Source organism: Mustelus asterias, chromosome 10 (genome assembly GCF_964213995.1).
Source record: "Mustelus asterias chromosome 10, sMusAst1.hap1.1, whole genome shotgun sequence".
NCBI lineage: Eukaryota > Metazoa > Chordata > Chondrichthyes > Carcharhiniformes > Triakidae > Mustelus > Mustelus asterias.
In genome coordinates, this window is record NC_135810.1 from 66,445,204 (window position 1) to 66,468,789 (window position 23,586).

General features: G+C 43.0%; 1 protein-coding gene across 1 annotated transcript in view; it reads left to right on the top strand.

Annotated features, from left to right (window-relative positions):
- Positions 1 to 23,586, top strand: part of LOC144499646 (NADP-dependent malic enzyme-like) — a 154,043-nt gene that overhangs the window by 62,197 nt on the left and 68,260 nt on the right. Inside the window, exons 3-4 of the mRNA XM_078221873.1 lie at positions 4,743 to 4,876; positions 5,670 to 5,819. Of these exons, the coding sequence (XP_078077999.1) occupies positions 4,743 to 4,876; positions 5,670 to 5,819 (284 nt within the window). The remainder of the gene's footprint in view (positions 1 to 4,742; positions 4,877 to 5,669; positions 5,820 to 23,586) is intronic.

A 23,586-nucleotide genomic window follows, 5' to 3' on the forward strand; every position in this document is an offset into this window, starting at 1 on the left:
TCTACATCTATATTTACATCCGTTCATGATCCCCACTTTGTTCGGGACAGGAATCCATTGCTTATTTGCATCTGGATCATGGTCTGTTAACCACATTCCCTCAGGGAAATGATATGCACTGAACAAGAATCCCATAAAAACCCAGGATCCACAATTAAATTATATCTCCCACCTGGACTAATCAAACATCTGTCCAGTCTTTTTGACATTAATATGTCCCTTCAGTGAATGAAAATAAAAATGGAAATAAAATTGTTAGGAGTTTATTATAGGCCCCCAAATAGTAATAGAGATGTGGAGCAAGAAATTGCTAAGCAGATTATGGATAGGTGTGGAGGTCACAGGGTAGTTGTCATGGGGGACTTTAACCTTCCAAATATTGATTGGAACCTTTATAGGTCGAATAGTTCGGATGGGGCAGTTTTTGTGCAGTGTGTGCAGGAGGGGTTCCTGACACAATATGTGGATAAGCCGACAAGAGGTGGGGCCACATTGGATTTGGTAATGGGAAATGAGCCGGGCCAAGTGTTGGATTTGGTTGTGGGAGAGCACTTTGGAGATAGTGACCACAATTCGGTGTCTTTTGTTATTGCAATGGAGAGGGAGAGGGCCATACGTCAGGGCACAGTTTACAATTGGGGGAGAGGTAATTATGATGCAATCAGGCGGGAATTAGGAAGCATAGGATGGGAACAAAAATTGTCAGGCAAAGGCACTAATGATAAGTGGAACTTTTTCAAGGGACAAATACTGCGTGTCCTTGATAGGTATGTCCCTGCCAGGCAGAGAGGAAATGGCCGAGTGAGGGAACCATGGTTCACAAAAGAGGTGGAATGTCTTGTCAAGAGGAAGAAGGAAGCGTATGTTAGGTTGAGAAAACAAGGTTCAGTTGGCTCGATGGAGGGTTACATGTTAGCAAGAAATGAGCTGAAAAAGGGGCTTAGGAGAGCTGGGAGGGGGCATGAGAAGTCCTTGGCGGGTCGGATCAAGGAAAACCCCAAGGCTTTTTACTCTTATGTGAGGAATAAAAGAATGACCAGGGTGAGGCTCGGGCCGGTCAAGGACGGCAGTGGGAATTTGTGCATGGAGTCAGAAGAGGTAGGAGAGGTGATGAATGAATACTTTTCTTCAGTGTTCACCAAGGAGAGGGGCCATGTTTCTGAGGAAGAGAAGGTGTCACAGGCTGATAGGCTGGAGGAAGTAGATAGATAGATAGATAGATAGATAGATAGATAGATAGATAGATAGATAGATATTCGGAGGGAAGATGTACTAGCAATTTTGAATAAACTGAAAGTTGATAAGTCCCCTGGGCCTGATGAAATATATCCTAGGATTCTTTGGGAGGCAAGGGATGAGATAGCAGAGCCTTTGGCATTGATCTTTGCGTCCTCACTGTCCACGGGGGTGGTGCCAGAGGACTGGAGAGTGGCGAATGTGGTTCCTCTGTTTAAGAAAGGGAATAGAAATGACCCTGGTAATTATAGGCCAGTTAGTCTTACTTCGGTGGTCGGTAAGTTGATGGAAAAGGTCCTTAGGGATAGGATTTACGACCATTTAGAAAGATGCAGCTTAATCCGGGATAGTCAGCACGGATTTGTGAAGGGCAAGTCTTGCCTCACAAATTTGATAGAATTTTTTGAGGAGGTAACTAAGTGTGTAGATGAAGGTAGTGCAATTGATGTCATATACATGGATTTTAGTAAGGCGTTTGATAAAGTCCCCCACGGTCGGCTTATGAAGAAAGTAAGGATGTGTGGGATAGAGGGAGGTTTGGCCGATTGGATAGGTAACTAGCTATCTAACAGAAGACAGAGGGTGGTGGTGGATGGAAAATTTTCGGACTGGAAACCGGTTATCAGCGGAGTGCCACAGGGATCAGTGCTTGGTCCTCTGCTAATTGTAATTTTTATAAATGACTTGGAGGAGGGGGCTGAAGGGTGGATCAGTAAATTTGCTGATGACACCAAGATTGGTGGAATAGTGGATGAGGTGGAGGGCTGTTGTAGGCTGCAAAGAGATATAGATAGGATGCAGAGCTGGGCTGAAAAATGGCAAATGGAGTTTAACCCTGACAAATGCGAGGTGATTCATTTTGGTAGGACAAATTTAAATGTGGATTACAGGGTCAAAGGTAGGGTTCTGAAGAATGTGGAGGAACAGAGAGATCTTGGGGTTCATACCCATAGATCTCTGAAGGTTGCCACTCAAGTGGATAGAGCCGTGAAGAAGGCCTATAGTGTGTTGGCGTTCATTAACAGGGGGTTTGAGTTTAAGAGCCGTGGGGTTATGCTGCAACCGTACAGGACCTTGGTGAGACCACATTTGGAATATTGTGTGCAGTTCTGGTCACCTCACTACAAGAAGGATGTGGAGACACTGGAAAGAGTGCAAAGGAGATTTACCAGGATGCTGCCTGGTTTGGAGGGTAGGTCTTATGAGGAAAGGTTGAGGGAACTTGGGCTTTTCTCTTTGGAGCGGAGGAGGTTGAGAGGAGACTTGATAGAGGTTTATAAGATGATGAGGGGGATAGATAGAGTGAACGTTCAAAGACTATTTCCTCGGGTGAATGGAGCGGTAACTAGGGGGCATAACTACAGGGTTCATGGTGGGAGATATAGGTAGGATGTCCGAGGTAGGTTCTTTACGCAGAGAGTGGTTGGGGTGTGGAATGAACTGCCTGCAGGGATAGTGGAGTCAGAAACTTTAGGAACATTTAAGAAGCTATTGGATAGGCACATGGAGTACATCGGGATGATAGGGAAGAAATAGTTTGATCTGGGTTTCGGACAAAGCTCGGCACAACATCATGGGCCGAAGGGCCTGTTCTGTGCTGTACTGTTCTATGTTCTAAAATTGACAGGAGAAATATGGAAGTTGCAATCTAAAAGCTTATCTCAACATTTTCCATCAAATCACATTTAATATTTCCTGGGTTAGTGGTGACAAACCTTTTATTTGTTGCTTGATAAGCCATTTAAATTTTTTTTCTTCTGCCTATTTTTTCACCATACTGTTGCCGTGCATTATGGTGCTGACGCTGGCCCCGGGCTGCAGCATGTGTTTGAAGCCACACACTTAAAAGGGAATTGTCTCCCAGTGCTGCCTGGTTTATTGCACCTTGTTTAGAAGCTTTTTTGAAGCCCTTATTAAAGATTGCTCATCCTTCCTCAATCCGCGCTAGGTCTTTGCCTCTGCTTTTTAACTCGGATTTTTAACAAACATCTACATGCAGTAGTGGAGTTCTTCTTGAGCTGCATCGGTTGATTTCTTCTCTGCCTTCCAGCCTCCATGTCTGTTATGGATTTCTTTCTATCAATTTACAACTTTTCATCAAAGTCTTTCTTTTTTTCAGGTCAGATTGCAGGGCGGGGGGCTTAAGCGATTGCCAGGTCGCGGGCTTCCCGCTGGGCGCCTCAGCCTTCGCGCGTCTCTGGCCGCCGGATTTCAGGCGCCGTCAGCTCTGCGCCATAAATTGGTTGAATAAATTATTTAAATGAGCATTTCCATCTGATTAGTGGGCCTGGGACTGAAGTCTCCGGGCCTGCTAGCCTCTCCTATAACCACCCTCCCCCACCAGGGGTGTTTCATTCCAGCAGGGTTTACAACAGCTCCCCACTAACGGGGAGCTGGCAGCCGGACCCTGTCAGAGTGAAGGGGAGCCATGGAGGCCCCTCTGGAGGTCAGAGGTAAGGGGGGGTTGACCCCCGGGCATTGCCAGCCTGGCAGTGCCAGCCTCACTGCCTGACACATCTGGGAGGCCAGCGATCAGGTGGTTGGGGAGTGTCACACGGCCAGTGATGCGGGATTGCTGTGCTGGCCAACGATCAAGCTGGCCAGTGATTGGGAGGCTGAAAGTGCAGAGCTACTCCGCATGCACCGATCTCGGCGTGACAGATCGGCGCATGTGTAGTGGCCCGCTCTGTGCTCTGCCGCTGACACCTCCAGCGGGGATAGGCTGATTTATAGCATGATTCGTGCTAGGGCACACTGTGATGCACAGAGTGTGGGAGATTCATTTCGAAAATCCTGCTGAAAACACCAGTGGGGTTTTCACCAGTTTTTACGGGAATTTGGCATTTCGAATTTTTTGGGAGGATCCCACCCGTCCTACTTCACATCTCTCTGTGTTGAACTTAATGTGCTAATTATTTGTCCATTCTGCAAGTTTGTTGGAATCTTGCGATTTGTTGTAGTCTTCTGCATTTTTGACTAATCCTGCACCCTCCCAATTTGGTGTAATCCACGAACCCTTTTTCTCTTCCCTGGATACTCCCATCAGGCATCCATGGTCATCCCCTTGGATTTCCCCAGTCCACCTGCCAAAGCCAGGAGGGGAGTGATCCTGGTCAACAGAGCTGTTGCTCCCTCATGACTGTATCTGTAGATTCAGACTGGTTGCATATGTACAGATATCAGTGATGATCAGACAAGGGCATCAGGAGACTCTCAACAGTTTCCTCATGCGCTATCTGGAGCAGTCTGGGGCAAATGGTGGCCTGGCAAGCTCACGTCCGTTATGCGGGACATTGAGGCAAATTCTGAGACAGTCCTGGAAAATCTGGTCACCCTGCCCCTAATTTTAAATTTGAACACTCTCTCCCTCTCTCCTGTTGTCAGGTCGTTAATATTGATCTCATTGTCTCTGCAGATTGCAAATATTCTCACATGTAATTTATTTGTTGGGCTAAAATACATTGTTGTAAGAGTGAAGTTTTATTGAGGATGGTTTTGTTTTACAGGGTATGGCGTTTACTCTTGAAGAACGGCTACAGCTTGGAATTCATGGTCTGCTCCCACCATGTTTTTTAACCCAAGATGTTCAAGTTCTCCGTGTCCTTAAAAGCTATGAGACCAAAACCAATGACCTTGACAAGTAGGTAATTGCTATAAAATAAATGTAATTCAACAGACATATAGAAAATTTGTAAAAGGATGATTTCTGTTATTTTCTTTGTTGATGATTAATCATTTTAAAGTCAAGCATTGCAAAATTTGACTCTATATTAACTCCATCCTTATTAATCCCTAAATTCACTCCCAGCTAACTCCCCCTCCCCCCTGCTGCCACCCACTAAGTCTATTTAAAAGGATCGCCATTCAACTTATAGGTGAGGTTAACTTTCTTTTGATGCTGCTCCATGCTGAATTAAATATTACTGGTTCCACCTGTAGGCAGGGAGGTCGTCATGTCACACAACTCCCACCTCTCCCCTTTGGAGTTATCCCTTTGTCTGCGTTCCCGAGGTTGTTAATGTTCCAACCGTTAAGTCTTAATTGGAGATTGCAAGGTTCTCTGTCCTTGCAGATGAATCAGTTCCAGTTACCCAGGTCTAGCTTATGAAATATAGATGGCCTTTGTATAATTCTGTTTGAATTTGGTCTTTGTAGTCCACAGGGGTCATTTGTGTAGCTTCAGAGATAACGAGGTGCAAGTCTCTGCGATACTGCTCTTGTGGCTCTTTATGCTTAGGATCATAGACATATGTGCTTCAGTCATTTTAAAAGATCCAGTTTTTAAAATTTTAGGAAATTAGCAATGAAGAAATATACATAATACATATATATTATATTTATAAAGAGTTTGAGGTCTCAGACCCAGCCAGTTCTGATCAGTGAGCTTTTAAATGTTACCTGTTGTAATCTGCCCAATATGCTTTCCTCAACAGGTATATTATTCTAATGACTCTGCAGGATCGAAATGAAAAGCTTTTCTATGGAGTGATTACTTCCAACATTGAAAGATTTATGCCCATTATTTACACTCCGACTGTGGGTTTGGCATGTCAGCAGTATGGCCTTGCATTTAGACGGCCACGGTAAGTTGAGACTTTTCTCTTTCTCTCTCTGAACCCCCGTTATCAAAAGCATTGTATTTTTCACACTGCTTGGGTTGCACTGCACATTTGTGCTTGGGTTACATTTGTTTTTCAAAGTTTTCAACTTTCTAATATCAAACTGATCTTTTAATAACTTCTGACTTTCTGCTATTACATTTTTCTCCGAGTTATCTTCACTGTTCATTGATACTTCAATTAAGCTGCTATTCCTCTTGTCGAGCTTAGGTAATTGATCAACAAGCTTTTTGGTTCTGAAGGGCACTGCAGGCAAGCTCAGTCCTGAACCTTCTTTCATCTGATGTCCTGTCCCTACCCTTATCTAGGCATTGTCACTAATTGCAGTAGTCCTACTGTTGAGACCAGCTATGTCTGCACATATTCAGCGCAAATCAGTTTTTGTGCTACATTGCTTTGGTTCCTTTACCCACTGAGTCATCTGGGAAGCAGGATTGTTTTTTTATAAATTACAGTAAGATTTACAGTATCTTGCTATAAACATTGTGGGAACAAAGGTGGCTTTGTTTTCAAACAGTGCTTCACAGTCCCGGTGGCCAAGACACAAATGCCATTTCTGACCTGGCTGGTTCTCCTGGCACCACACCCCCATGAGTAATGCAGGCTTAATGTCAGCATTACAAGGTCAGTATAATACCCATATTTGTTCTGACTTGCAATGTGTGTGAAGTTCTTGGTTGTCAGGCTTTATCGGCAAAGGCTCCGTCAGACTTTCAGATTGGTCAAAGTGACACAGTGGCTCCCGTTTTAAAAAAATTGTTGAAATTAGTTTGTTTATGAATTGGCTGAAAGCTTGCCTGTGGTTATTTTGTACTTGCCAGTACAACAGAGTATGAGTTTTCTTATAAGAAATGTGCCTGTGAATTGTTTAAGGACTACTGCAACATTTCAGCACCGAATATGCATCCTTAAAATGTGTACTGCAGGGCCTAAAAGGGCTCTTAAATCTGTTGTATAAGTTACAGTGGTTTTAATGATGTTTGGGCAGTAAGTCAGGCATGACACCATATAAATTGGGCACAAAATCTGCAGCATATTACGAATGTCCATAAATTTACAGATTTGTATCTCTGAGCTTGTTGTCACGCAAGTTTATGTCCTGACACAAGATACAACAGGAAAGAGAGGCATCCTAAAGATCAAACCAAATCAACTGATGTGGTTATTGTAATGGTTGACTTAAGTGCTATAATCATTGATGGAACATTAGCATGTTGGTCAATATGGCCTTGTATCAAGAAATGAAAGAGGAGAGACAGTTGCAGTTTTGTTTCGAAAATAATCTGTTGGTGGCGGCAAACACCTTTTTTAAGCAACCAAAAATCAAACTGGATACTTGGGGAAGTCAAGGTGATGCCCATAGAAATCAAATAGATTATGTGACAAAGTTTCACTCTCTTGTTTCCTTCTCTATGAATGGTATGTTTTATCTGTATAGTGCGCAAGAAACAATACTTTTCACTGTATGATAATACATGTGACAATAATAAATCAAATCAAATTAGAAACAGTATAAAGAACATTCATACATATCCCAATGGGGATATAAATTCAAATCATTTCTCCATGTGGTAAAAATTAAGATGAAACTGAAAATATCAAAAAAGTAAAAGACTGCGACCGTTTAGACCTTCACATGTGGATGGATGAGAACAGCAGAGAGGCATTCACTCCTGGAGTAAAAGAAACCGGTATCAGCGTCTCAGGAATGAGGAAACAAAACAAGCAGAAGTCTCCGAACTAGACATGAAATACAAATGAAAAAACACTACAGAGAGTCTACATCAGGCCACAAAGGAAATACCACCAAAATAGGAAAGAAAAAGAGACAAGGAGTGGATGACAGATAAGATACAAACAATCATGATAGAGAGAGGGAAGAAAATAAATGCACCAGTCTATGATGAGAGAAAATAAAAACTGCAGTCTAACGAGGAATGGCATAATGAGATATGTGATGAAGTATTAGAGCTGGAAATAAATCACAAAATTAGAGTTATGCACCAGTAGGTGAAATCTTTAACAGTTAAAAGTTAAAAGAATAGCATCAGATAGTGGGTGCTTAAAAGGCAAAGATGGTAAAGAAAAAAATTTTGAAAGGGATGCAATAGCAAAAAGATGGACAGAACATATAAGTGTGAGAACATATAAGTATGAGAACCATATCGAGGGAATCCTCAATATGTGCAGGCAAATGATACACCAAACATAATGATACCAGAGGTAAAGAATGCTTTGAAATTGATGAATGCAGGAAATGCTCCAAGGATAGATGAAGTAACAACAGAACACCCTAAAGCTCTCGGAGAAATAGAATCAGAAATAGAACAGAAATTTGTGATCAAATATATACCATAGTGCACATTCTGGCTGGAATGGTTTGGCCTCATTCACCCTGCCATTGCTGCCAGTGAGAACAGAGAATTTAGCACTCAGCTGCAGCGTGACCGGAGAATCCCAGTCCTGGGTGTGGTTGGAGAATTCCCGCCTCCATGTGTGTTGAGACATTCATTAAAGTTTAAAAGTTTATTTATCAGTGTCTTAATATAGACTTACATTAACACTGCAATGAAGTTACTGTGAAAATCCCCTAGTCGCCACATTCCGGTACACTGTAGGAGAATTTAGCATGGCCAATGCACCTAAACAGCACGTCTTTCAGACTGTGGGAGGAAACCGGAGCACCTGGAGGAAACCCACGCAGACACGGGGAGAATGTGCAGACTCCGCACAGACAGTGACTCAAGCCAGGAATCGAACCTGGGTCCCTGGCACTGAGAGGCAGCAGTGCCAACCACTGTGCCACCGTGCTGCCCCCTAATGGTAGTTAGAAGAAATATATAGAAGAAAATAGAGTGGGGCTTGAAGAGGATGGTGTTACACTGGAACAAGTAGATAGTTTGTATATTTAGAACAAATGATAACAGAAGGTGGTAGTTGTGATGCCAAAATTCAAAGAAGAATGGAGAAAACCGGGAGTAATTTTATGAAGTATGCGTTAGTGACAAGAAAACTTAAGCTAGTTACAAGGAAAAAACTCTCAAGATGCTACATTCTAACCATTTTCTGGATGCCTCAGAAACCCGGACAATAAATAAGGACCTGTTGAAAGAAATAGAGGCCTTTAAAATGTGGATGTTAAAACATAAGCTTAAAATTTCATATACAGACCATAAGACAAACAAAGACGTGCTTGAAACCACAAGAACAAAAAGAACTCATAAAAAGTGACGTCCAGAAATGAAAATGTCAGTATTTTGGCCTTCCAAGCTGATTAGTTTGGAGCAGTTTAGAAAGTAGCCAAGGGAGATCAAGTGCACTTCCCAGCATTGGTTCAAAAGCAGCTGTGGCGAAAGCAGGATGAAGGACTGACTTCACATTTATAAATATGGATTGATGTAGGATCCATTAACTCTACTTTGGTAACCTTCAGTTCCACGGTGCTAGTATTTATCACCAGTGTTATATACTTTCTGTACCATCACTACCAAGGTATCCTTAAAAAGACTTAAAGCTGTAAACTATCTGTATGTGTGTAGATGTTAGTTGAATAATATGAAATAGTGCATTCATCCACTTTACAAGATTTTTGGACTTTGAGCAATTTTTGAAAAGCACTTTTAGAATTAAGCGAAACTTGTAATAGTACAATTGTTTTTGCGTATGTACACCAAGCTCAAAGCAATTCATTCTGAATTTTGGGAAATGTTACAATTTGCTATCGTTCTTGTATGCCAAGCTAATCCTTTCCATTCTTCAACAGTAAATGTTTTTGTTTAGCTTCCAAGAGACTTTTCATGGGCCCTTTTGTTTTGAAATCTTGTTTCTCTAGGGATCTCTCGGCTGTCGGTCTTAATTTCTTGTCATGCATTGTTTGGATTTTGGACTTTGTCTGATTTTGTCAAAAAACCAAAGTAAACCATTGGTTAGGACTGCAAACAGCTAAAATAATTCTTTCTGTATTTGTCACTTGATACAAAACTAACAAGCTGAATGTAAGAGTGATGTATTAGATTGAACATCAGGGTTGACTCTCAGTCTAGACAATTGTGTCATTTCTCCTTTTCAGTTTAATACTGATCTGTCATGTAAATATTGGTTAAGATCTACATTCTGTTTAATATCCACTGAATGAAAATTAAACATTTTATTTTCTAAAATATTATAAAAAACGCTATTTCGTGCTCCCATCTAAATGCCACTTAAAAATAATTAGTTTTGTTTTACTGTAACCCAAGAAAATACACAAGGGATGTAGATGGTACAGTTTTGAAGCATTCTGCTTTCATAGTTGAGACCAGGGTATGAGTGTAGTCCAGAGAAAAAGGGGAAAGGGAGTTTCTCTCCCTGATTCCTGCTAAGGATTCGGAATGAATTTTCCAGTTTCAATTACACTCTTAATGTACATAATTCACAGAATAAAAATTGTCAGACATCTGGCACACTTATTTTACCTGGCGCTGTCATTTTTCTGCTCCTGGGGATGCACTGGGATTTAATTTGCCCCCAACTAGGTGCCATATGACACTTTTGGTCCTCGGCTGATTTCAGTGAGTGCTCCCTGCATGGTTTTCATTGCATACCAGTGCCAATACAATTGCCACCAACATAGCGCAAGGGACCTGGGTTTGATTCTAGCCTTGTGTGACTGCATCGTGTCTACATGGGTTTCCTCTGGGTGCTCCGGTTTCCTCCCGCAGTCCAAAGGTGTGCAGATTAGGTGGTTTGGCCATGCTAAATTGCCCCTTTATGTCCAAATATGTGCAGGGTAGGTGGATTGGTTCTGATCAATGCATGGGGTTACAGGGTTAGGGCAGGGAAGTGTGCCTAGATAGAGTGCTAGACTCGATGAGCCGAATGGCCTCCTTCTGTACTGTAAGGATTCAATGGATTCTAAACGGATCTATCTACATACGTACAGATATATGAATTCAGAACAGGGGTAAGCCACTTGGCCCCTTAAGCCAGCTCTGCCATTCAACTAGATCATGGCTGATCCGTTTGTGACCTCAACCCCATATTCCTGCCTACCTACGAAACTCATCTCCAAACTCTATGGCCTGGACCACGGCTCCTCCCTCTGCGACTGGATCCTGAACTTCCTAATCCACAGACCACAATCAGTAAGGAAAGCAACAACAACACCTCCTCCACGATCGTCCTCAACACCGGTGCCCCAAAAGGCTGTGTTCTCAGCCCCCTACTATACTCCTTATACACCTATGACTGTGTGGCCAAATTCCCCTCCAACTTGATTTTCAAGTTTGCTGACGACACCACCGTAGTGGGTCGGATCTCAAACAATGACGAGACAGAGTACAGGAATGAGATAGAGAATCTGGTGAACTAGTATGGCGACAATAATCTCTCCCTCAATGTCAACAAAACAGAGATTGTCATCGACTTCAGGAAGCGTAAAGGAGAACATGCCCCTGTCTACATCAATGGGGACGAAGTAGAAATGGTCGAGCGCTTCAAGTTTTTAGGTGTCCAGATCACCAACAATCTGTCCTGGTCCCCCCCATGCCGACACTATAGTTAAGAAAGCCCACCAATGCCTCTACTTTCTCAGGAGACTAAGAAAATTTGGCATGTCAGCTACGACTCTCACCAACTTTTACAGATGCACTATAGAAAGCATTCTTTCTGGTTGTATCACAGCTTGGTATGGCTCCTGCTCTGCCCAAGACCGCAAGAAACTACAAAAGGTCGTGAATGTAGCCCAATCCATCACGCAAACCTGCCTCCCATCCATTGACCCTGTCTCCACTTCCTGCTGCCTTGGAAAAGCAGCCAGCATAATTAAGGACCCCACACACCCTGGACATTCTCTCTTCCACCACTTTCTGTCAAGAAAAAGATACTAAAGTCTGAGGTCATGTACCAACCGACTCAAGAACAGCTTCTTCCCTACTGCCATCAGACTTTGAATGGACCTAGCTCGCACTAAGTTGATCTTTCTCGACACCCTAGCTATGACTGTAACACTGCATTCTGCACTCTCTCGTTTCCTTCTCTATGAATGGTATGCTTTGTCTGTATAGTACAAAAGCAACAATGCATGTGACAATCAAATTAAATCAAAATCTTTCCTGATAACCTTTCACCCCCTTGTTAATCAAGAATCTGGTATCTAGTCGCTCTTCTGCAGAAATTATATCTGCAAGAGAGTGTCAGTAATTCGTGTTTCTTGTTTACCGTGAATGCAATATGTACTTAACTCTGCCATGCTTCCACTCCAGAGTAAATGGTAGAACCCGTAGGAGTATTGACAGGCAGAGAAATCTGGGCGTACATGTCCACCGATCACTGAAAGTGGCAACGCAGGTGGATAAGATGGTCAAGAAGGCAGACTGCATGCTTGCCTTCATCGGTCAGGGCATTGAGTATAAAAATTGACAGGTCATGCTGCAGCTGTGCAGAACCTTAGGTAGACCTCATTTAGAATATTGCGTACAATTCTGGTCACCACACCAAAAGAGTATGGATGCTTTAGAGAAGGTACAGATGAGGTTTACCAGGATGTTGCCTGGTCTGGAAGGTATTAGCTATGAGGAGAGGTTGGATAAACTCAGGTTGTTATCACTGGAACGACGGAGGTTGAGGGGTGACCTGATTGAGGTTTACAAGATTATGAGTGGCATAGACAGAGTGAATAGCCCGATGCTCTTTCGTAGGGTAGAAAAGTCAAGTACTAGGGGACGGAGATTTAAGATGCGTGGAGAAAAGTTTAGAGGAGATGTGTGAGACAAGTTTTTTATACAGAGGATGGTGAATGTCTGGAACGACCTGTCTGGGAACGTGGTGGGAGCAGGTACTATAGTGGCATTTAAGGGGCAACTAGACAAATACATGAAGAGAATGAGAATGGAAGGATACGGACTCCTTAAGTGCATACGGTTTTAGTTTAGGCAGGCATCATGATCGGTGCAGGCTTGGAGGGCCGAAGGACCTGTTCCTGTGCTATACTTTTCTTTGTTCTTTGTCTATCCTGTGTTAAAGGCAGTTACTTAAATTGCAACTATGAACATGACAGCAACTTCTGGCATCCACACATACACAGTTAAATGTGGAAATCCAAATGTTGTAATTCTCCGCTCCTCCATAGGTCCCTGCAGGCGGCAGTACTCCAGAAGTCACTGAATTACAAAAATCTCTACTGCAATATCACTGTTTTTAAAAAAGTGAAGGTTAATGAGGTTTAAACAGGATTTTAAAGGCATAAAAAGTCTTAGCGACTGCTGAAAAAACTGGCCCGGGGTAAACTAATTTTATAATTGTGCAATGTCGAAGTTTTCCAATGTAACAATTCCATAATTTAGTAAAACATAGTTTTGTGGTGCTTCGTTTATTATATATAAGCCGTAATCTTTCATTTGCTCGCTGGACAATTTATTTTAGAAAATGAGTATCAGTACATTTTACTTACTGGTTTGAAATCTGTGAGAATGTTTCAATGTGATTGGCTGCTTATACTGCTTGATGGCATCACTGTTGCTGGACACTTGGACATTCCCTTGACTTAGCACCAGATTCAAATTCATATTCAGAAAAAGAAGTCCGTGACAGCTATCTTTAAGGTCAGCGATAAGCACCATCACTTCATTGTCGATGAAAAAATCTGTGCCAAGTCAGTATAACTCTGCATTCCATGATCTGTTTCATGTTCAAATGCTGCTAGCAGGGCTGCCTGAAGGGAAAATATGGAACAGCATCAGTGGACTATGAAGCCAGATCACTATGGTTGTAGAGTTTGAGTGTTAACCTTCTTGTCCAAACTCTTGTGCTGTTGATTAATTTTGCTTTTCTGCCTTTATTAATACTTTTTGTTTGGAGGACTGCTCAGCAAGAATAGCTGTTTGATTTTGCATTTTGGCTAGCTGAGAAGCTTCAGATGCATTGCCTCATGATACTGACACTGTGGAGTCCATTCCTGGAGCGTTTTAAAAGCATCTATGACTTAGTGAGCATCTTCTTCCTTGGTAAAGACAGGTGCAAAGTACTCATTTGACACTTTAGCCATGCCACCTGCCTCCATATGTAAATCATCTCTTAGGTCCCTGATAAGCCCCACTCCTCTTTTACTAACCTTTCACTATTTATATGCCTGCAAAAGACTTTTGGATTTTTAAAATTTTAGCTGTCATTCTCATCTCATACTCTCTCTTATTTGTTTTTTCACTTCCCCTTGGATCCTTATGTACTCAGTTTGGTTCTCACCTATATAATTAACCTGACATCTATCATTTGCAACCTTTTTCTGCTTCGTCGTACTCTTTTTTTTGTTTTCCCATGATCTCTGGCTTTGGCTTCCCCATCTTTTGCACTCATGAGAATTACCTGAAATGTACCCAAGCCATCCTCTCCTTTAAGGCATTTACAGTTTTGTTTTCCAATCTTTGATCCCTTAAAACTTTTTGGTTTAGGAGATTAAGAATGGGCAGAATTCTCTAACCTTCCTGTGGCGGATTTTCCCATGGCAGAGCTGGCTCGCCATCATCCGCCAGTGAGATCTACCGGTCCTGTCAAAGTCGGCGGCAGTTTCCATCCCTCGCCCGTGTCGCCATAGGGAACCCGCAGTGGGGGGGGTCAGCTTTGGTGGGACTTGAAGTTCCCACCAGGAGGAAGGGTTGAGAATTCCGCCCTATGTCCTATTGTTCTAGGTACACTGCTTCAGGAAATTTTGGGAAGTGTATTTTTTTTTTGTTTTTCTTTAGTGCTTCTAAAAAAGACAATGAATATTTAGTAATTTGGATCACACAGTCTTTCTTTCAGATGTCTACTATTGATGTGGTTCATGACTAAATTCTGTCCTTTAAACTACCAGAGGGTTTTTGTATTTGAAAATTTTGCGTAGACAACTAAGTATGGGGTTGAATGGCAGATTAAAGTGTAACAATGAGACTTTGTTGCTTGGCAACGGTGCAGAGCACTAGTTATGCAAGCATTAAGAGTTTAGGTGGGGTCTGTATCTATGTGAGCATTGTGCGGATGCCGAGGTGCATGACTTGAGCAGCCCCATTGTCCTTTATAATTCAGTATTTAATTTGTGTAAGTGCCATGCCAGCAGCGTGTAGAATACCTTGACTCTGAATTTTCCACTTCTAAAATAATTATTGCTTGTGTTATTCAAACTAGATATTATCCATTCCTGTTTCAAAAAGCTTCGGTTCTGCCTCAAAGCACTTGCAAATTGACTTTCATCAGTCTCCCCAAGTTTAGTAATTTATTGCGGAAGCAATTTCCAGTCTTATCTTGAGTCATAGTACAAATTTGTAATGCACATTTTTACTGGACCTTGAATGATTCATTGCAAAGTCTCACCTTTGTATGCAGCAGTTTTGAATAATTTGCATTTAAATTAAAATATTCACCCTAAAAATATCCCTGGGCAGGTAGTGCAGAATAAATGCATGGCATGTATGAGAGATGGGGCGTAAGGATAGGATCTGCAGAGTTGAGGACCTTTATGGACTGGAACAAAAGAGTTCTGGAGCCAAGTCTTTATCTGAAAAAGAAATGGGTCAAAGGTGGTTGCAATGTTCATAAAACAAACATTAAAAAAGTCACACCCAAGGTTATCCAAAACTCTGTAGCCCATGTCTTAAACTCACACCAAATCCTATTAGTCTGTCACCCCTGGGCTCACTAGCTTACATTGGCTCCTGGTCAAACAATGCCTTGATTTAAAAATTCACATCCTTGTTTTCAAACCCCTCAGACACATCGTCCCTCCCTACCTCTGTCATTTCCTCTAGCACCACAACCCTCAGATATCCGCTTTCATGTAATTAACACTGAAGTATTGGTGGTTGTGCTGTCATTTGCCTAGGCCCCTAAATTCTGGAATTCTCACACTACACCTTTTTTGCCTCTCTATTTCATGTTCCATCTGTAAGTCCTTATTATCTGACTTAATATCCCCTTTTGTAGGCAGCACAGGGCACAGTGGTTAGCACTGCTGCCTCACAGCTCGAGGGACCTAGGTTCGATTCCCGGCTTGGGTCACTGTCTGTGGAGCTGGCACATTCTCCCCGTGTCTGCGTGAGTTTCCTCCGGGTGCTCCGGTTTCCTTCCACAGTCCAAAGATGTGCAGGTTAGGTGCATTGGTCATGCTAAATTGCCCCTTAGTGTCCCAGGATGTGTAGGTTAGAGGGATTAGCAGGGTAAATATGTGGGATTACAGGGATAGGGCCTAGGTGGGATTGTTGTTGGTGCAGACTCAATGGGCTGAATGGCCTCCTTCTGCACTGTAGGGATTCTATGATTCTTATAGTTCAGTGTAATTTTGTTTTGCAATGCTGCTATGAAACACCCTGGGACATTTTGTTACTTTAAAGGTGCTATATAAAGGTCAGTTGTTGTTTAGTGGTTCTATTGATGTTTCTGTAAGAAACTGTAAGAAAACATACTTCATGTGTAAACTCCTTTTTCGTGGATTTAATTCTTTGGAATCTAAATTCCTCTTTATTTTCTGCCCATTTTACTCATTACAAGCTGCATTAACCTATTCCAAAATAACTGTCAATGCAGTTCTACAACTACCTATTGGAATATGCGTAACTGTGATCCTTTCCACCTCTCGCCTATGACTGAGCTCAGAATAATTTATTGATTTATTAGATTGTCCTTCAAATTCACCATCGATTGTACAACAAATTTGTCTTAATATATGACAATTACATTAGCAAAACACATATTCCTATTGTATTGTATTTGAGATTACAGTTGATGCATTGAGGTGTTCCAGATATATTGACGAACTGCTCCTACATAAGCGTCCTGGTTTGTCAGTAATTTGTCTTAACCTCTGGGTGTGATGGATGAGGGAACTGCCACTCTGCTGTTATGAACCATTTTTTTCCTGTACTGTCTCAAAAATTGGCATCTAGGACCTGAAAGATGTTTAAGTTTCCTTGTGGAATTGATCTTTAATGTCAATATCTGACAGTGTCTGCCTGGGATTGTCAAGAGAGAGAAGCATTGACAAAACAGAGAGTGATGAAATGTGTTGTCGACAGTGCTATTAAGTGGCTTTTCTCACCAACAACCTGCTCACTGTTCAGTTTGGGTTCCGCCAGGGCTACTCGGTCCAGACCTGATTAATCTCTGTTCTAACCTGAACAAAAGAGCTGAATTCCAGAATTGAAGTGAGAGTGACTGCTCTTTCCATCAAGACAGCATTTGATGCACTGTGGCATCAAGGAATCTTTGTAAAATTGAAAGAAGTGACAATTGTTGGGGGTAACTCTCAAATGACTGGTACCACACCAGCACAAAGGAAAATGCTTTTGGGACATAGAAATGGAAGCATGTGATTTAGCCCCTCAAGGCTGTTCTGCCATTCAATGAGATCATGGCCAATCTGAGACCCCACTCTAGGGGACGATCTTGAGCCCATGCTCGCCATGTTGACGAATGCTGGTGGTGGGGGGGGGGAAGCCCCTGATACCTCCATGGTGGGCTGGGGTGGGGGGAGGTTTACTCAGGTTATAAAAGCAAATTACTGCGGATGCTGGAATCTGAAACCAAAAGAGAAAATGCTGGAAAATCTCAGCAGGTCTGAGCAGCATCTGCAAGGAGAGAAAAGAGCTGACATTTCGAGTCCAGATGACACTTTGTCAAAGCTAAAAGGTATAGAAAGTGGGAGATATTTATACTGCAGGGTGAGGGAATGAAAGATGAGTCATAGCCACAGAATACTGCAGGGTGTGGGAATGACTTACTCCGGTTATGATTGGGGTGCCCCTCAAAGATGGTGCCCCAATTTCTGCGCAACTGGGTTTTGCTGGCGTGTTGAGGCCCCGCCTTCCTGTATGACAGTGTGAAACAAGCCCCCTTGAATTTTTTTGGCAAAGTGTCATGAGATCTGGAGAGCAATCCAGCCTGTTTCTCTGAAGAGAATCACACTGGTTTCCTTGCTGGAAACAACTCTGCCATTTTATTGGGAAGATTTAGCCCCACATAACTGTTTTTCCCCCATATTCTTTAGTACCTTTGGATAAAATATATATCATTTAAAATTAATAATTTATCTAGTATCAGAAGGGTTCCAAACTTCTGCCACCCGTTGCATGTTCAAGTGTTTTCTAATTTCAGTCCTTGAAGGTCTGGCTCTAATTTTTAAAATATGTCTCCTGGTCCTAGACTCCCTCAATCAGCAGAATTAGTTTCTCTCCATCTATCTAATTATTTCCCTTAATACATTGAAATAGTTGTTGGAGGCCGATTATCTGATTCCCAAGGAGAAATTCTTAAGGAATGCGCCCATCAGTTGGCAGTTCCCCTTTTCTCTGGTCTTTCAGAAATCATTTGACATTCGGACTGTGTCTCACTATTGGAAATCAGCCATCATCATTCCGGTTGCTAGGAAGTCACAGCCTGCTGAACCGAATGATTACCCACCCGTTGCTCTTTGATCGATAGTCTTCAAGTGTTTCAAGCGCACTGTGTTGGTGTGTTTTTTAGATTCTCTTGTTTCACATAGTGAGCAGTTACAGTTTGCCGAAGTCAATGGATGATGCTGTTCTGACCTTGGTCCATTTGATCCGACAGCACACAGTTAAATTAGGCAACCATGCTGGTGCTATGTTTGTTGATTTCTTTTCAGCTTTTAATACCATGCAACTATTCGAGCCTACTGAGAAAATGGAAAAACCTTGCTGTCAGTCCCATTGTCCCACTCTGGATCTGTAGTTTCCTTCACAACCGGACTCAATAGTCTCCAGGATTTACTTGGAGCCATGTTGACGAATACTGGATCTCTTTTGGATTGTGAACTTTCATCTTTGTCTTTCATTCAATCAGAGCACAATGGTACATCTGAAGTATGCTGATGATATGGTACTTGTGGGTCTCATAAGGAATAACAAACTATAGGATCTCAGTGGAGAAGTTCAGAAAATAAGACAATTCTCTTAAATTGAACAAAACAAGACAAAAGAACTAGTTATGGATTTTAGGAAAACGCCAGTTAATATTGTTCCTGTCAGGATTCACGATGTGGACCTTGAATTGCCTTCTAACTACAGGTTAGTAAGTTGAATCGGAGGGAATACTTCACAGATGTGGTAGCCTACCGGGCCCATAGCCTCCTAACCCCAGGCAGCCCACTTCTAACTCCTTTCCAAAATCCACAAACAGGACCCGGTAGGCCAGTTGTGTCAGCCTGTTCCTGCCCCACTGAACTCATTTCCTCCTATCTTGACTCCATTCTCTCTCCTCTTGTCCAGTCCCTTCCCACCTACATCCGCGATTCCTCCGATGCCCTATGCCATATCAACAGCTTCCAGTTCTCTGGCCCAAACTGCCTCCTCCTCATCATGGATGTCCAATCCCTCTACACTTCCATTTCCCACCAGGATGGCCTCAAAGTTCTTTGCTTCTTCCTCAAACAGAGGCCTGAACAATCCCCATCCACCATCACTCTCCTCCATCTGGCTGAACTGGTTCTCTCATTCAACAGTTTCTCCTTTAACTCATCCCACTTCCTCCAAATAAAAGGTGTGGCTATGGGGACCCGCATGAATCCCAGTTATGCCTGTCTCTTTATGGGTTATGTGGAACATTCTCTGTTCCAGTCCTACCCCGGCCCCCTACCACAACTCCTTTATCAGTGTATTGAAGACTATTTCGGTGCTACTTCATGCTCTCGTCTGGAGCTGGAAAAAGTTTATCACTTTTGCTTCCCATTTCTACCCCTCTATCACCTTCACATGGTCCATCTCTGACTTTTCTTCCCTTCCTTGACCTCTGTGTCTCCATTACTGTCCACCAGCATCCATTACAAACCCACCGATTCTCACAATTATCTTGACTACAGCTGTTCACAGCCCACATCTTGTAAGGTCTCCACCACATTTTTTCAGTTCCTTCGCCTCATCCGCATCTGTTCTGATGATGCCACTTTCCAAAATAGAGCTGCTGATATATATTCCTTCTTCCTCAATCACGGTTTTCCACCCACTGTGGTTGACAGGGCTCTGGACCATGTCCGGCCCATCCCGCGGGCCACTGCTGTTGCCCCCTTCCCTCCCTCCTGGGGCCAGGGTGGGGTCCTCCTTGTCTCCACTTTTCACCCTACCAGTCTATGCGTTCAGGGGATCATCCTCCGCCATTTCTGCCGGCTCTGGTGAAAAATGCTCAACGCGTCATCCCCTCGCTCCCCCGGTCGGTGTTTCACGGGGGCCGTTCTCTCTGGGATGCCCTGGTCCACTCCATCACGCCCCGGTGTCTCACTCCCTGCCATGGCGCCTTCTCATGCGGTGGTGGAGGGTGCGCCGCCTGCCTCTTTGTCTCCTCGTTACTCACCGTCTCAGATCCTAGGTGCCCCTTTGAGGTGAAGCAGCGCTTCACAGGCACCTCCTTCGCTCTGGTCTATTGCATTTGCTGCTCCCAATGTTGTCTACTGTAGATCAGAGACCAGGCGTAGGCTGGATGGCCGCTTTGCTGGACACCTTTGGTCCTTCCATGGGCGGAGTCCAGACCTTCATGTTGCTTACCACTGCAACACACCACCCTGCTCTCCTGTCCACATGTCCGTCCTTGGCCTTTTGCAATGTTCTAGTGAACCCCAACGCAAACTGGAGGAACAGCATCTCATCTTCCAATTGGGCACTTTACAGCCTTCTGGACTGAACATTGAGTTCAACAACTTCAGAGCATGAATTCTCGCCTCCACCTTCACCTCATTTCCATTGATTTTATTTCATTCTGTTTCATTCTGTTGCTTCTTTTCACCTCATTTACCCATTTTTATCATCCTTCTTTCTCTCAATTTTTCCTCTTCTCCATTCCCGCTCTCCTTCTTACCTCCCCACCCCCAACCTCCCCCACCCCTCCACTTTTCTGATTCTTTTTGCCCTTGGTTCTGACGAAGTTCATCCAGACTTGAAACATTGGCTCTATTCTCTCTCCACAGGTGCTTCTCAGACCTGCTGAGATTTTCTGCTTTTGTTTCAGATTCCAGCATCCACAGTATTTTGCATTTATCTTGAGAGATCAGCCATGATCTGATTGAATGGCGGAGCAGGCTCGAAGGGCTGAATTTGTCTCCTGCCCCTAATTCCCATGTTGTCTCAGTGTCATTGTTGGATGTGTTCAGGGGAAAGGCTACATACAATCCCTCAGATGCAGGACACATCAGTTCTTGAATTTGTTTGTGCCCTCTTGGAGAACTTTTAACAAGAGTTTGATGAATGGATTAGGATATGCACACATGATGGGACTCTCTGATTATCTTAATACATTGAAAGAGGTTTTTTTAAAGTTTTCAATATTTTAACTAAACTTGGGCTTCTTTGGGGTAATTTTCATTCATTCTTGCTATTACAGTGGAACCCCGATTTTATGCGCCCCAATTTAGCGCAAATTCGGATATAACGCGATGAATCATTGGATCCTTTTTTTTCCCGCTCATGATTGGCAAATCTCGCTCGCCCCGTTGTTTCCACCATGCTCCACCAGTCAGCTCGTCATGTGTAGAGGAATGCTGGGAAAAGGGTCTGGGGCCAGCCTTTTCATCACGCCAATCCACCACGGAAGATGATGACGAGCCAGATTTGTACGGCTTCACAGAGGAAGATGTGCGTGAGGCAGAGAAGCTGTCTGAATGCAGCGAAGAAGAGCTACACCAGTGGCACTCTGCCGACGATGAATGCCCAACATATGAGCATCTGACGGACGCCGAGATCGTCCATAACGTAACTATAGCACCGGCGGAGGCAAGTGTACCGGTTTTGGAGACCCAGGACGTGGACCACATAAAAATCCTCCAACTCCGAAGCATTCTAGATTTCGCTTGCAGACAGCGAAATGCTACGTTCAAGCAAGGAACACTCGATCACTTTTTTAAGAAATAAACTTGTTGTTTTGTTTTGTTTATTAAAAAGCTTTACTAAAAATTAATTTGTGTTTTAATTTCTACTGTAACAACAACGATTTATTCGTGGACTTCTTTAATTAAAAGGTAATTTACTTGCCAGATGGTAAATGTGCAAAACATGGGTCAAATAGGGCGATAATAGGATTTTAGGATGTTAGGTCAACATTGGGTAAGTTTGAACGCTGATTTTCTTGAACCCCGATTTAGCGCAACCCCGTTTTTTTTGCGATAACATTTTATGGACCCCAACCATCACGTTATAATGGGGCCGCACTGTATTTATTCATACTAATTTTGAATGAATGAGCAAGGACCTGAAATGAATTTGGATAATAAAGTGAAATTTTAATTGAATTGACACTGCTGCAGGAATTCCTCCTAAACTTGGGCCCAACTGTCTTCAGCTGTTCCATCAATAAGCTCCCTTCATTATAAGGTCAGAAATGGGGATATTTGATATTTGGAGATGATAATGATTGCAGAGGGTTTAGTTCCATTTGCAACTCCTCCACGGTAGCACAGTGGTTAGCACTGCTGCTTCACAGCTCCAGGGTCCTCGGTTCGATTCCCGGCTCAGGTCACTGTCTGTGTGGAGTTTGCACATTCTCCTCGTGTCTGCGTGGGTTTCCTCCGGGTGCTCCGGTTTCTTCCCACAGGCCAAAGATGTGCGGGTTAGGTTGATTGGCCAGGTTAAAAATTGCCCCTTAGAGTCCTGAGATGCGTAGGTTAGAGGGATTAGCGGGTAAAATATGTGGGGGTAGGGCCTGGGTGGGATTGTGGTCGGTGCAGACTCGATGGGCCGAATGGCCTCCTTCTGCACTGTAGGGATTCTATGATTCTAATAATGAAGCTGTCCATGCTCATAGGGATAATTTCTATCTTTACTTGTTAAATGTGCAGCGAAACCTGGTTGACATGAGGGCTAATCAGTGGCAAGTAACCGCCAGGGAATGAATGTCTCCCATTGAGAGTCCCCAAGATGCTGAAACCCCACATCAACATTTTGGGGGGTCATCATTGACCAGAAATTTAACTTGACAAGCCAGGTAAATACTGTGACTACAAGAACAGATCAAGGGGTTGTGTATTTTATGCATATATCTTACCTCCTGACACCCCAAAGCCTTTTTATTATCAATAAGACACAATCTCGGAGTGTGGTGGAATACTGTCTCCATGCCTGGATGAGTACAACACTCAAGAAGCTCAATATCGTGCAGGACAAAGCAGTCCACTTGATTGACATCACAACCACTGGCTTGCATGTTCACTCCCTCCACATTCCGTGACTGCAATGCATACTGTTCACAAAATGTTCTGCAACATCATCTGTGGTAGCGAACTTGAAATAATCAATTGTTAAATTGGATTCGGATCTGACGATTGGTGGGGGCAGGGAAGCAGCATCCAAGTATTTCAATTATCCAAACCTTTGAATGGTTACTTTTAGTGGGCCCTCATTACTCATTATGTATTAAAAAATTGCTGCTTGACTTCTAAGATTTCAGTATTTTTATGGGCTTTGTTAAAGTGCATCACAAACTTGTATTTAATTAGGGGCCAAAAGAACAAGCAGCTAGAGGCAACGGCTAACAAGTTTCCCCTTGGCACCGAAAGACTTAATGAAAGTTCTCCATGTCTGTCCATGTTCAATGGCTTAACAAGTGATTGTTACTGATGAGTGACAACCTTAAAGCACAAATTATTTTGGAGAACTGAAAAAAAGGAGAAAGCAGCATATTAGCTCTTCTATTCCATACTGACTTTAGGGTTGTTCCCGAATCTAGAAGCATAGCTAGGTGCCATTCTAAGGAACACCTTTAAAATATATTGTGTTGATGGCAGAAT